This window comes from Lygodium microphyllum, chromosome 5 (genome assembly GCF_053477565.2).
Source record: "Lygodium microphyllum isolate KBCC chromosome 5, Lygodium_microphyllum_v1.1.10, whole genome shotgun sequence".
NCBI lineage: Eukaryota > Viridiplantae > Streptophyta > Polypodiopsida > Schizaeales > Lygodiaceae > Lygodium > Lygodium microphyllum.
This window is the reverse complement of record NC_141139.1, coordinates 25,421,590-25,436,905: the sequence shown is the minus strand read 5'-3', so window position 1 is coordinate 25,436,905 and position 15,316 is coordinate 25,421,590. Positions and strand designations below refer to the sequence as shown.

The 15,316-nt window shown below is 41.2% G+C and overlaps 1 protein-coding gene across 6 annotated transcripts in view; it reads right to left on the bottom strand.

The window, feature by feature from the left end:
* Positions 1-725: 725 nt before the first annotated feature.
* Positions 726-15,316, bottom strand: part of LOC148035622 (ARM-repeat/Tetratricopeptide repeat (TPR)-like protein) — a 36,912-nt gene continuing 22,321 nt past the window's right edge. For 2 of the 6 annotated variants that reach the window (XM_087677594.1, XM_087677595.1), the window contains 2 exons: positions 4,013-5,030; positions 726-3,099 (listed from right to left, as the gene is read on the bottom strand). In XM_087677594.1, the coding sequence (XP_087533720.1) occupies positions 2,176-3,099; positions 4,013-4,981 (1,893 nt within the window). In that variant the 5' untranslated portion in view covers positions 4,982-5,030 and the 3' untranslated portion in view covers positions 726-2,175. Of the gene's footprint in view, positions 3,100-4,012; positions 5,053-5,404; positions 5,808-15,316 lie in introns of those variants that run through there. The other 4 variants (XM_087677596.1, XM_087677597.1, XM_087677593.1 and 1 more) reach the window with 4 other exon arrangements.

The window sequence follows — 15,316 nt, the reverse complement described above, 5'->3', positions numbered from 1 at the left end:
AAACTTATCATATGAGACTATGAGAGAAGGTATTGAATCTTGATACCACAATGCAGCTATGTACAAACTTATTGTATGAGACTATGAGAGAAGGCATTCAATCTTGTTACTACAATGACGACCGTTACATGTGTGCTTTATATAGTTGCAATGAAAGGATGGCCTTTACAACCTATGAATGTGAACAATGGTTTCTTATAGAGTGAATTCGCAAAATGAAATTTGCATGCCGCAACCTAGTTATGAGAGCCATACCAATCGTACTAATATTTTCAAGTTGAGAAACAACTTGCATGACTTTACATAAATACCACAATGAAATGAAGCATTATATTTGGAATAATGGGATACGGCTTATACAAAACAGCAACATTTGAATGTGCATGGAAAATATGGGATGACCACTTGTAATCCAATTTTAGTTGCACTGGAGTAGAATGGGAAGGCAACTGCACACGCAAGGGAGCCTCTAGAATAAACCTTAGGAATAAATAGATAGTAGAGAACTTGATTTACATCACTAGACTAGGTTTGAGTTATGTAGTTGGGCAAAAGGGTCATTTTATGCAAGCCCCAAGAAAGCCACACATAAATGTGTAAAACCAAAGGTAGGATTTTCCTCTTTAACTTGATATAAGATGTAACGGTATATTTACTTGGAGTGTTGGTGTCACATAGAGCAATCAAAAGGAACCCAAGGTTGCTTTATTACAAGAACAAAGAGTTACACCACAAGTGTAGTTTTGACCACATTAGCACGGTCTGGCTACAAAAGCTATTAATAGATTTAGGTGACTTGAGTAGATCTAGTAGTTACTGCATATATCATGACAACATGGGCAACATAGACTTATTTAGTAAAACATCCAACCTTCTATCCTAAAACAGAACACGAAGGTCAAATCATTTTGTGATGGAGAAGGTTTTATTGGGTGACATTGATTCATATATGTCAACATATAAGTAGGCAACACCTTCACAAAAGCATAGTTGCAAACAAGCCTAGAGATTTAGGAGCTAGCTTAGAGTACATGACATGACATTATGCTCAAGAGAAGTATTGAGAAGTCAAGTATGGATAACCTATCAAGTTGAATATCAGAGAGCCATCATGTGCATCTCTCCCTGCATCAATAACAGTCTCTCTCCTCACCATGATCAGCTATATCAGAATGCCATCATGGTGCATCTCTCTCCCCTCACAATGTAATGCTATCGCTCTCCTCAACATGTGACCATGGGGCTCTTTTCTAGCGACCATCTGACCTCGTTGTTAAAAGTCTCCAAGCTACCCTCAAAGCAGTCTTCTGACACCTTGAGAAATATGTGTATCAAAGAAAGGAATTCATAAGTGGGTACTCTGTGTCCTTAATCATCCTGCATTCCATGTTGATTATGGCACATCTGTCCAACCACCCATTTTTCAAAACTATGATTTGTATCTAATCCTTTTCAGTGGTCTCGGTAAGAGTATATAACCAATCTCATGGTGCTTAATATCCTTTCTAGGTCGAGGAGAGAAACCATGTGATAATTACAATACTACTGCACATGAATATAATGTTGCTACTCCGCCAATATTAATGGCCACCTCAATCTTTTGCCAATCAGCATAGCATTCTTTAAAGGATACTTCCTGTAAAAAATGCGCCATACATTCTCCTATCTTCTCTCCTTTGATCTACACCTAAACAAGGGTCCTTTTAGGCCTTCTCTTCCCACCATATAAGGAGCCATGCCCCATCAAAGCTTTATAGCTTCCAAAAGCCACCTTAATGTTTCACTGCTCTTTTCTACATTCATGGCTTTCTGTAGCTGCAGTTTTACTTGGACAATCTTTGCTTAATTGCTTGATGTGGGGTTTGCCTGTGTCTGACTGAACAGTTCAGATCTTGAAACCTGGCTTCATGAGCTTCAAGAGATATTGAAATTGTTCTTGGGCTAACCAAGGAAAGAGAAGTAAAATGCACTTCCAAACAGTTGAAGTGTAGTTAAAGAATAAGGCACTAATAAATTACAAGAATTTATCTAAATCGGTATTCAGGAAATCCCAGTTGAATTTTCATCCATGAGAACTAGAAGTGCTATAGAAACTCCAAATAGCTGACCTCACAGCCTGCCTGAATGTGTAAAGATCCTCAGACGGAGATAGACTAAGACTCACAAAGTACCAAACTAAGTATTCCCATACTGTGGTCCAAGAAGATCCTCTAAAGTTATTCCCTTGAAAACAGCTGTTAGCTTGGAAGCATTTTCTTTGGTCTCATCTTCTGTTTCCCATCCACCATCTGCTTCTTGTTGACCCTCTTCATTCGCAACATCACTACCACTTGCAGTCTCCCACTCAGAATCATCATCACCTTCTTTCTCACGTTCATCATCCATGTCCCCGTCATACTGCACTCCTCCATACTTTTGAGCAGCTTCCTTGAAAAGCCAAGTGGCCTGCATTTGCTTTTTCACAAGGCGCTCAGCATAGTCAGGGACTCTGTTTTGTTTTAGACTCAAGTCACCTTCAGGAGCTTGAGAACTTTCGTTGATAAACAAAATGGCATCAAGTAAACTCTCTTTTGGGAACCCTAAGATCTCATAGGCTTGTGCTCGCCTCCACAGACTCTTGCTGTGCCGATTGACTGGGTTATGCAGGCACAGTGCGCGGGTTGTATCGCTGACAGCTGCCCATGAATCTTGCAGAAGTAGATGGCATTGAGCCCTGTTACTGTACAGTACCACTCTTTCTTTCTTTGCTCGCACTGGACATAATGCTAGTGCTTCAGTATATTTTGATGCCGCTCCAGTAATATCTCCAGCAGAGAACTTGGAGTTGCCTTCTAGCTTTACCACTAGTGCAGCTGCTTGTTTGATGTGAAGATCCTCTTTTGGTACAGTCTTCTCCCATTTTATTTTCTGGCGCAAAGCTGCAAGGTCCTGAAGAAGTTGTTTGGTCTTTGGAGGAATGGTGGATCGGAGACCAGCAGGAGAAGCAGGTGTATTTTCTTGGAGAAGGACATTCATTATTAGCTCACCAAGCTTCTTATGCTCCCCTAGTCTTGGAAGTTCCACTAGATCTACAAGAGCAGCTGCAGCTTTGTCAATGACCTGCAGCAAGACATAAATAGCACTTAGCCATCAAAATAGGCAAAGTTCACTAATATTAATCTTAGACGATCAAGGTTTCTTACAGATTAGCCATGACAGATCAGAAGCAAACAACTGTTTGTAAAGTAAAATGTGCAACACCCCTTGTCCAAAAATCTACAGAAGCTCCCCTTCCAAGTTTGCCAAACTGCAGTACATATGCATTGTGCCAAATAAACAGTCCGAATAACTGCTGCTATGCTGTAGCTTATTCAATCAATGTGTGAACTGTGTAAAACAAGCCCAGCTTGACATATCGGCACAGATTTACATATATGTATGAAGTATCACTTCTATGCAATGCTCTAGTTTCTCGGGGGTGTTAGACATTCAAACGCAGGAAAAAACTGATCAAACATCCGCATGGAAATTCAATTATGCAGGAGTGCTTTCAAATTCAGACAATCCATGTACTCCAGGAAAAGCCTTCTTATAATCTTCAATGGCACACAGCAACTCTTGATTAAAATAGAAATTTGATAACCACTTGGACCAGGCACCAAAAAGTGCAGTTAGACTACTGTACAAAAACTGTCATTCCACACACTGCACCACTTTAAAAATTTTAGAGCATCATCCCTTCCACTTAAAGAAACACAAACATGACATTCTCACCAACAACCGCCACCCAAAGCAGCAGAACTAATCTTTACCCCAAAAAACCCACATGACCATACAGATGCATTAGATCCTAGAACCTATTCCTCCTTGGTAGCTGGTGACAATAATATACAACCTGTTCTTCCTTGGTAGATGGTGACAATAATATACAACCTATGCGCCCTTAGTAGATGTGACACTAATATAATCATTACAAAAACATAAAACTTAAGCTTGATGTTGATGAATGTTTTTGTTGAGAGGACTGTTTTACCTTAGACCGGGTGCTCAAATCTTGCAATAGCCACAAGAGACAATGTACAGCCATGTACTGCCAATCATCTGATGAACGAGCTATGTTGCAGAGAGCTTCAATAACACCAGGACAGCCAGCAACAGCCATTCTTCCAAGCTTTTGATGACAAATGGTACGAAGCAATCCGACACCAGCAGGAGAATTTTCATTGACCAAACCACCCCACATGCCTGGAAGCTTGGATAAAAACTCTGGCTTACAGATAGTTGGGAGAAACTCAGGCTTAAAAGCAAAGCAGTTGATCAGCTGTAACGACCAGCATTGGAGTTGGCTTGCCCATTCTTCTGCCTTGCGTGACTCCATCTCTATGCCTCCCATTCCACGTGTAAGTAGATCACAGTGGTAGCTCAATCGCTTATCCACAAATTGGAAAAAATGTGTGTACACAATTTCAAGAGCACTGACTGCAAGTTGGATGGCTAGCTCAAGAACTTGACCTTGGGCAGCAACAGATGAGAATGTAGAATCGTATGTGGCAAGGTGTCCAAGAGCTCTGACGGCCACTCTCTGTTCTACCCACGTTAACCGGCCTCTTAGAAGATCCACAAGAGGTGGAACAACCCCTGCCTGCACAGCTCTTTCTGCAAACTCTTCAACATTCATGGTATAAGAGCCAATAATATGAGCTGCATAGTATGGAATATAGATGTTTTGGTCCTTAGCAAGCCATTGTCTATTCTTTATGCCTTTCCATATCAAGGCTTCCATGCATTCAAAAATACCCAAGTCCATGAACTCTGGATCATTTGGATGAGCCATTGCAGTGTTCCAAAGGCCACTGACAGCAAGGACCTGGCCCTCTTCATCTTGATTAGGGAAGTCCTTAAAAAATTTAGCTACACTTGCACGCCGTTTAGCTGGATTTGCCTCTTTCATAACACAGAAAAAACATCCTGGGTAAGGACAATCACTTGCACTCTTGTCCATCTCTCACCATTCCAATGTGCCCTCATGCCCAGTGTCAGAAGCAAGCATGCTGTAAAATAGACCAACTTCCACTGCAATAAATACAAATGCCATGCATAATCTCTCGTCTAAACAAAATCAGAATGCATAAACATTTGATATCAAGAAACTTAAACACATCACACATTGCACACTAGGCTCACACAGAAACACGGAAAATTTTAAGTGGATTCAGAGTTCGCTACTCTCTGTGTCAGTATACAAGGAGTGCACAACTAATAGTATTGGCTACAAGCACAAGTGACAGTTGCAAGTTACCTTGGACCCCTTAAACCAGTAAAATCTATTTCAATCTGTGAGAGTGCGCAACGGAAGAGAATCACGAACAGAGAGAGAAAGAAACAAAAAGACAGCAAGAGATGAAGGAAAGAAATCTGCACTGACTTAAGAAGAATGCTGAATACAATGAAGAGGACTGATCAGTCCCTGCATGCAGCCCAAGGTATCAGGGAGGGCACCGGATCAGGCTGAAATGATGACAGCAACACCAACAATGACACAGATAGTGATGGAGGAGACTGCAGCCACCTGATGGAGCACCTATGAGAGTGTGCAACGGAAGAGAATCACGAACAGGGAGAGAAAGAAACAAAAAGACAACAAGAGACGAAGGAAAGAAATCTGCACTGACTGAAGAAGAATGCTGAATACAATGGAGAGGACTGATCGGTCCCTGCATGCAGCCCAAGGCATCAGTGAGGGCACCAGATCAGGCTGAAATGATGACAGCAACACCAACGATGACACAGACGGTGATGGAGGAGACTGCAGCCACCTGATGGAGCACCTGTGAGGCCCAAAAAAAGGAAGAACTGATCTGCCTCAGCCAATGACCAACTATAAATATTTGAAAACCAACAAACCTGGCCGACCTGCTGTTTGGGGCCACCAAAAATCTGGCCAACCTGCATTAAATGCAGTCCACAGCAGCTGAAAAAATGTGCAAATGCTGACGTAGCAGCAATCAGGCTGATGTGGCACTCTTGGGGCAGTTGGAAGGTGGCAGGGGCTGGAAACTGACAAGCAGTGGCTGCACAAACTCAAAACTGCCTGACAAACCTAGGAAAAACACAATCAGAGGTCCTATGTCTTCATCAGACTCTAATGCTGACATGGCAGCAATCAGGCTGACGTGGCACTCTTGGGGCAGTTGGAAGGTGGCAGGGGCTGGAAACAGACAAGCAGTGGCTGCACAAACTCAAAACTGCCTGACAAACCTAGATAAAACACAATCAGAGGTCATATGTCTTCATCAAACTCTAATGAGCTCACAACCAAGAGATGACGAACTAACAAACTAAAACAGGTAGGCTAACACCCCCTCTTAGATCCTAGGAGAGTCTGAAGACCTAACAATCTCATGTGATGAAGCAAAGAAGCCTTGGGCAAACGCTTTTTGAAGAGGTCCACTACATTGTCCACTGTAGGGCAGTAGATCAGCGCCAACTCAAAATCCACGATCAGCTCCTGATGATCCGCTCCCCTACATAATGATGGTGACCCTCCATGTGCTTCATGCGAGCATGAAACACCGGGTTCTTGGCGAAAGCTAAGGCACTCTGGTTATCCATGCACAATTGAGTGGGACCTGTCTACGGAAAGCCAACCTCCACCAACATACGATAGAGCCAAACTGCCTCCGTAGTTGTGGAACAAAGGGCACGGTACTCAACCTCTGTAGAAGAAAGTGCCAATATCTCCGGAGTCCAATCAACCTCCTGTGAGTCACTCCTTGTGATAATAAAGTCATCAATATACAAAATGACCAAGACACATATGTCACCCTCAACCTTGTAATAAAGGTTGGGGCCATGATTTGAGCAACGGAAGCCACTCTGTAAGAAGAATCAATCAAACCTCTAGTACCAAGCTCGAGGAGCCTACTTCAAGACATAGAAGGCCTTCCGCAACCTGTAAACATGGTCTTCCTTCCCCTCCACAAGAAAACCAAGAGGCTAGGTGTTGGGAATAAAGGGTCACTGTGCCTTTTACAGTGTTCGCATGTGCACACACCCTTACACATGTACTACATACATACATATATATATACCCACATCGAGTCTTGTGCTCTCTCACTCTCTACTCTGCACTCACTCACTTGCTCTCACTGTGCGAACCACATCATCACATGTCTCAATCCTCGCACATCGGAACTGGTATCAAAGCTTAGGCCGCTTGAGTTGCATCAAGATAGTCGTCAGAGCTACGTCAAGATTGTGTCAAGACAGTCATCAGGATTGCGTCAGGACAGTCTGTCAAGCTGCATCACACAATTCGTCAAACTGCATCATTCCATCGGGCTGCGTCAGACAGTCCGTCACACTGCATCAGACAGTCCGTCAGAAAACTCACACTGCAGGTGGCACTCTAATCAAGGTAATGGGACAGATTTTTCATTATTTTTTAGAATTTCAAAGGTTTTCTGAATTAAACCTTTGGCCCACTAACGGGCATTCGCATGCTAAGTACAATGTGAATTTTGAGCCGAAAAATTGGGGCTTTTCGCGGATTTGGGGATTTTGATGCAAAACAAGACAACTTGATTCAAAAATTGCAAATTTGGTGCACATTTCCCCGGGAAATTTGGGGCTTTTAACATTTTAGTGAAATTTTGTCAATTTCATTGAAATTTGCGCACACAGGACTCAAGAAAATTGGTGCTTTTGCAGAATTTCATCAAATTGTGCAAGAATTGCCTGGTATATGCACTTGGGTACATGTATTGACGCAATTTGGGCGGATTTGCCTTTGAAAATTTGGGCCTTGTGACCGCAATCGTCAAATTTGTACCCGAGAATGCATTTGGAACAGAAATTGCAGCAGAATTTTGGGGATTTCACATGCAATTGGTGCATTGGCCTAGAAATCTGGCTGTAATTGATTGTGGAGTGCAGGAGCAGACATTCTCTAATTCTGGAAATCAATTTGCAGATCTGAAATTTCTGCAATTTCTTGATTTTCACTGATGGTTGGTACTTGCAGTGTACCGTGGTCATTTGTACATTTGGACTTGCATTCACTGATGTTCGAGTCAATTTAGTGCTGCTAATCATGGCCGGAAACAGTGACAACAGCAACCTTTTGCACATAAGAAGCTTGAGGATGCACACAATTTTGCAATATGACAAAAACTGTGCTACAATGCCTTGAAGCAGAAGAAACAAGTGAAGTCCATCAAACCAAAGGGAATAAGACCAACAGGTATGGAACAAGAAGAGAGGGATGATTTGGATGAGCTTGCACGCTCTACCATAGAGATCTCTGTGTCGGACAACTTGCTCTTAAACATTGAGAAGCCGAATTCTGCATATGAAATGTGGCGAAGACTTGAGGAATTGTACGCTCAGAAAAGTGCAGCCAGCAAGGTTTATTGGCTGAAAAAGTTGATAGACCTTCGCATGAAGGAAGGTACAACCATGTCTATACATTTGAATGAGTTTAACTCAATTTTTAGTCATCTGATTGCTTTGGATTTCCACATTGTTGATGAGTTCAAGGCTACTTTCTTGCTATGCAATTTGCTTGAAAGTTAGGATACTTTCGGGATAGCTTTGAGTAACTCAAATGCTCAACTGTATATTATGATGTGGAGAGTTCTTTGCTGATGGAAGAAAACATGCAAAATAATTCAACAAACAAGTCTTCTAATGCATTGCACACTAGGGGCAAATTTCAGCAAAAGGGCAGTTCTAAAAATAGAGCACGCAGCAAGCCTTGAGGCAAAAATGTGGTGTATCATCATTGTGGCAAGAAAGGGCACTACAAACGGGACTATTTTCAATTGAAGAAAGAGAAAGGCAAAAGCAAAAACATTGAAGACAACAAGGCCGATACATAGTTGCACTCGTACGTACTACGAACTGGTTCGTACTATTCGGTTCGTACCGTACGAATTCGTACCAAAAAACAAGCACTTTTTTTTTCTTTTTTTTTGGGCGTGGTTGTTGTTGGTGGTGGTGGTTTGGGTTGTTGACTGTAGTTGTTGTGGTGGTTGTGGTGATTTTGTAGCCTTGATCGATCAACCAAGAAAGGGGGTGAAAGCTTGATTAGACTCCTCATACATGTTTTGTTATGATTTATCCTAGAGCCAAAGGCCATACATAAGGTATTCAAGCAGTTCCAAACGTTTCTAATTGATGTCCCATCATTTATCACAATATGTTAGTGTCATCAATAAATAAATTCAGCACCATTTGAGAATCATCAAGTAGCTTAATCCTATTGATTTTACATTTGTTCACAGCTTATTTTGCACCACCCAACCCAAAGCATTAGTACACATTGCTAATAAAACTAGGCCAGAGGATAGCTTGGCCTAATGTACCTTCTGAGAGTACACGAATTAGTGAATGTACAATCGGTAGCTACTTGAGCCTTAGCAATGCTAAACAAAACCATAACAAAATTCATAAATCTTTTATCAAAACCTTTGGTGGTTTGTTTGGTAACTGTTAGTCTCACACGTCATTTTGACCTCTTGTAGACATTAATAGAGCATCTCATTTCATTTCATCTCTCTCTCTCTCTCTCTCTCTCTCTCTCTCTCTCTCTCTCGCCTCTTCCTCTCTCTCAAGCATACATGCCTCTTATTTGTATGATCATTCATGTATAATGTATCCACTCCTATGTATGTACTTGTAAGTCGTAGCGCATGTTGCGCATGCGGCATATGCCATAGAGGTTTTGGCGTGTTACCCTCAAGTATTCATCTTATATACTCCGATAGCATTGCTATTTAGACTTTAAACATCTGTTCTATCATCTATAGTTCAAAATAATGAAGATAATTTTTTTTCGTACTAATATCGTACCGTACCTTATAAAATCTTAAGGTACCATTTAGTACCATATTTTATCGTACCATACCGTACCGTACTTTTCGTACCTGACAACTATGGGCCGATAAAAAGAACAATCAATCTGCAAAGAAAAGTAGTGTGAAGATAAAGAAGGTAAAGGTAGTCACTCATGAGAAATGACAATGACAATGATGTACTCCTTGCTTCTTCTTTAAGTGTACATGCATTGATTGCAGATTTTGATGATGACATGTACACTTGGATACTTGACTCAGGTGTGTCTTTTCATGCCACACCACATCATGAGTGGTTTTTTGACTACAATGGTGGTGCATATGGTGTTGTCCACTTGAGGGATAACTATGCATGTCAAATTGCAGGTATTGGCAATGTGAAATTGGAATTTCAACATGGCTTCATGTTTGTTTTGCATAATGTGAGGCATGTAACTCAACTCAAGAAGAGCTTGATAAGCACAAGGCAGCTAGATAACGAAGGCTATCATACAACCTTTAGGGATAGCAAATGGAAAATTTGTAAGGACTCTCGCATTGTTACCAAGGGCTCTGAAAGTGATACTTTGTATCCTTTGTATGTATCTAGCATACATGCCCATGTAGTCGCCATAACCGAGCAACCAAGTGTTTCTTTGTGGCATAGCCAATTGAGACAATGAGTCAAACTGGAATGAAAATGCTTTCTCGTTTAGGTTATTTGCCGTATTTAAGGTATGCTGATTTTAAACAATGTAATCATTGTATTTATGGTAAGCATGCTCAAACGTCACATAAAAAATTTCTCTCTCTAAAGTCTTCACTCTTAGAATTGGTATATTCATATATATATGAGATGCTAGGGTTATCTCTAGGGAAAAGAAGTATTTCATTACTTTTGTTGATGATACCACACGCAAAGTATGGATTTATCCAATCCGTCATAAAGACAAGGCCTTAAATAAATTTAAAAATTTCCTAGCACTGGCTGAAAATTAAACCAGCAAGACATTAAAGTGTCTTCGCTCTGACAATGGTGGGGAGTATGTAACCAAAGCCTTTCAAGACTTTTGTGACAGCAAAGGGATTAAAAGGGAGCTCGCCGCCCCTCACAATCCACCCCAAAATGATGTTGCAAGTCATATAAACATGACTGTTCAAGACAAGGCCCGTACGATGCTATCACATGCTGATTTATCTCATGGATTTTGGACACAGGTTGTTATGACTGTTGGACGAAGAGGGACACAGTTGTTTGAGAGAGATGGAGGTCGAGCAAAAGTGAACAAGTGAGTGTGACAGCTTGAGAGAGTGTGAGCATAGTGAAAGTATGAGACGATAAGAGTGTACCAACAATGTGTTGGTACACAGAATATAAATTGTATTTATACTTAGGGCACGTAAAGGGTACGTTCACATGTACAATGTGCGTGTACTATACACGGAGGTTACCGGGCCTTTATATCCCAACAACCTCCCACTTAAAGATCTGATATGAACCTCTAGCTAAACAACTTCCACTAGTCGAATGCATTGCTCATGTTGAGCTTTGCTTAGACTTTTAGTGAGAACATCTACAGGGTTATCTTGTGTTTAATTTTGGTCAATGTGATTTGACCATCTTCCAAAAACTGTCTGATGAAGTGATATCGCACATCTGTATGCTTTGTGCGTAAATGATACATGGCATTCTTAGCCAGATACACAGCACTTTGGCTATCACATCCCAAAACTGCAATGCCCATAGACATGTCGAGATCATCTGCAAGTCTACTCAACCATATAGCTTCCTTAGAAGCTTCAGTAACTGATATGTATTCAACTTCAGTGATACTCAGTGCAACAATATTCTACAACCTGGAACACCAAGAAATAGCCCCACCAGCAACTATAAAGACATACTCGTTGGTGGACCTACGAGTGTCCAAGTCACCTACCATGTCTGCATCACAACAACCCTGTAAACTAAGTGCACCTTGCCCATAGCAAATACTTTTTCTTTGTGTACCCTTAAGGTATCGAAGAATAAACTTGACAACCTTCCAATGTGCTTTGCTAGGATTTGACATAAACATGCTAACAACTCCCACTGCATGAGCAATGTTTGGACGAGTAGCAACCATAGCATACATAAGAGAGCCACAAGCTGATGCATAAGGAACTCCCTTCATAGCATTTGCTTCCACGTCATCTTTCGGACTGTTAGCTTTGCTAAGCTTGAGATAAGGAGGTAAGGGTACCCCAAAAGGCTTAGCTTCAGCCATGTTAAATATGTCTAGTACCTTTTCAATATACTTTTCTTGAGATAAAAACAACAATTTTTGCATTCTATCTCTACGAATCCTCATGCCCAAAATATGCTCTACATTCCCCAAATCTTTCATGGAGAGCTGATTTCAGCTGATTTTTGAGAGCATCCAAGCTAGTCTTTCTTTTTCCAGCTAGTAATATATCATCCACATACAAAACAAGTATGTTGGGGTTGCCATCTGTATCCATTTTCATGTGCAAGCAATGATCTGCATGGCTGTGTGTAAACTCATGAGATAGCATAAAAGTGTCAAACTTTTTGTACCACTGCCGTGGTGCTTGTTTCAGCCCATGCAGGCTGCGTTTTAGCTTACACACCATTTGCTCTTTTCCAAGAACTACAAAGCCCTCGAGCTGTTTCATATAGATTTTCTCATCAATGTCACCATGCAAGAAAGCTGTTTTTACATCCATTTGATATAGCTCTAAATCCAAAACAGCAGTAAGAGCAAAAAGCATACGTAAAGTGGTCATCTTCACAACAGGTGAGAAGACCTCTTGGAAGTCAATCCCTTCCTTTTGTGCATAACCTTTGGCAACTAGCCTTGCCTTGTACTTGGGTTTCCCATCAACTATTTTGACTTTGTACACCCATTTATTTGAAAGTGGCTTCCTTCCCTTTGGCAATGACACAAGATCCCAAGTATCATTTGCATATAGAGATTTAATCTCTTCCTGCGTAGCTAGCTTCCACTTACTGCTGAACTCACATGACTTGGCCTCTTTGTATGTAAGAGGCTCACCCTCATCTGTAAGTATCACATAATGCAAGGAGGGGTCAAACCTATGTGGTTGCCTTCTTACGCGTGTAGACCTGCGTACCCAATGATCAACATTTTCAAGAATTGGGTCTACATCTAAAGGTATGTTATTTTCAGCATTTATTGGCTGCTGTAAACCATTTTCAGCATGTTGTTCATGCTGTACAGCACCTTCATTTTCATTTCCAGCACCTACATTTTCATAATCAGCAAGCCTATCTTATTGTCCATGACTTCCTTGTGCTTCTATTTGCTGTCCATCATCATCTGGCTCAAAAATAACCGGCTGATCATCAGTTTCAGCCTGTGGTACAGCACCTTGAGGCTCATTTTCTGAAGTAATGGATGGCTGCAAACTCTGAAATTTCATCTTTTTCAGATCTTCATTAGAGGCTAAAGAGCCTTTCAGCAATTTTGCCTCATTAAACACAACACTACGGCTGCAAATAATTTTCTTGGACTGAGGTAACCACACTCTGTAGCTAAATTCACCCTCATCACCATAGCCTGAAAATGCCATTGGTGGATTTTGGGTCAAGTTTGTTCCTCAGCTCATCCCTAACATGCACAAAAGCATCACAACCAAATATGCGTAAATGGTCATATGAGGCCGATTTCCCAGACCAAACCTCCTCAGGGATGCCATTATTTAAGGACATGTTTGGAGAGCAGTTGCAAATATGATTCGCGGTTTTGAGTGCCTCTCCCCAAAATGCATGAGGGAGATTAGCAGTGGACAGTATGCACCGCACTTTTTCACATAAAGTCCTGTTATATCTTTCAGCCACCCCATTTGAAGAAGGGTTGTAAGGGGCTGTAAGCTCCCTCTTAATACCATGTAAGTCACAAAATGACTTGAATTCAGTTGATGTGAACTCACCCCCATTATCAGTTCTCAAGCATTTCAGCTTTCTACCTAACTGAGTGGTCACAAATGCATGAAAAGTTTTAAAAACAGCAAACACTTCACTTTTCTTTTTCAGCAAGTACACCCAAATCTTCTTGGAATAATCATCAATAAAGGAGACAAAATATGCAACACCACCCAATGATTTCACAGGCATACTACATACATCACAAATACACTAAGTCCAAGACATTGGACTTACGAGAGACACCAGAGTAAAAGGAATTTTTTACTTGCTTTCCAAACTGACACTTATTACAAAAATCAAGTTTAGAGCCTTTTCCATCAACCCTCTTCAGAGAGGTAAGGACATTTGGCTCATATGGCCTAATCTCTTATGCCATAACTCCGAGTGGCTGCAAATTTCAGCAACTACAAGAAACTTGCCATTCAAGGCTTTACAGTGCAAACAATACAATGTGCCCTTCTTGGTTCCTTTTGCAACCAGCATGGAACCCTTTTTTACTTTCCACAAACTACCACCAAACAATGTGGTGTAGCCATGCAAGTCAAGCTAACCAACAGATAGTAAACTCTTTCTAATGCCAGGCACATATCTGACATCTTTCAACACAAGCTCTTGACCATTGTCTAAAGATAAGTGTACGGTGCCAATCCCATCAATGCTGCAAGCATGGTTATTTCCAAGGTACACCTTTCCATAACTGCCTGCATTGAACATAGCAAAACACTCCAAGCAAGGAGTTACATGGAGAGAGGCACCAGAGTCTACAATCCAAGTCTGAGTAACACCATCATCAACTGACAAGAGTACATCAATCACATCAACCTTGGTAATCTGCATATCCTACATGTGACATACAAGGGCATCATAATCAACTGCACATAATACATCAACCTCTGTATCTGAAAGCTCTTCTATGACCATGCTAGAGGCCACATTGGCCCTCTCTTTGCCTTTGGTTGTCTCCGATGCATCTGTCTTTTCTTCCTTCTTCTTTTAATCTCCTGCGTTCTTCTTTCTCTCTTGTTCCTTCTTATAATACCTGCAATCAGGTTTCCTTTCCTTTGCTCTTGCTCCTGTTTCTCTGCCCTGCATTTGCATTTTTCTTTTCAACCCTGCCTCTTACATTATAAGCTGAGTTGTTGCCTTCTCCACTAGACATACGTCTAATTTCTTCATTCAAGATAGAACCCCTCACCCCATCATATGAGAGATTGGGCTTATTGCTAAGTGAAACCACCAAGGTTTCCCAAGAGTCAGGCAGTGTCATGATCAAAAAGATCGCCCTCAACTTATCATCAAAGTCCAAGTTTGCATCTTTGAGCTGATTTAGAATCCTTGTAAATGCACTCAAGTGCTCAGCTGCAAGCTTTGACTCATCCAATTGCATATTCACCAACTTGCGCATTAAATGCGACCGATTAACAAGTGTGGTGATCTCATAAGTAGTTTTCAACTTCTCCCATATTGCATAACCTGTGTCTAAACCCTTAATGTCTGTCAAAATGTCATCACTGACACCCATCTTTATGTAAGCCACAGTCTTTTTATTCACTCTGGC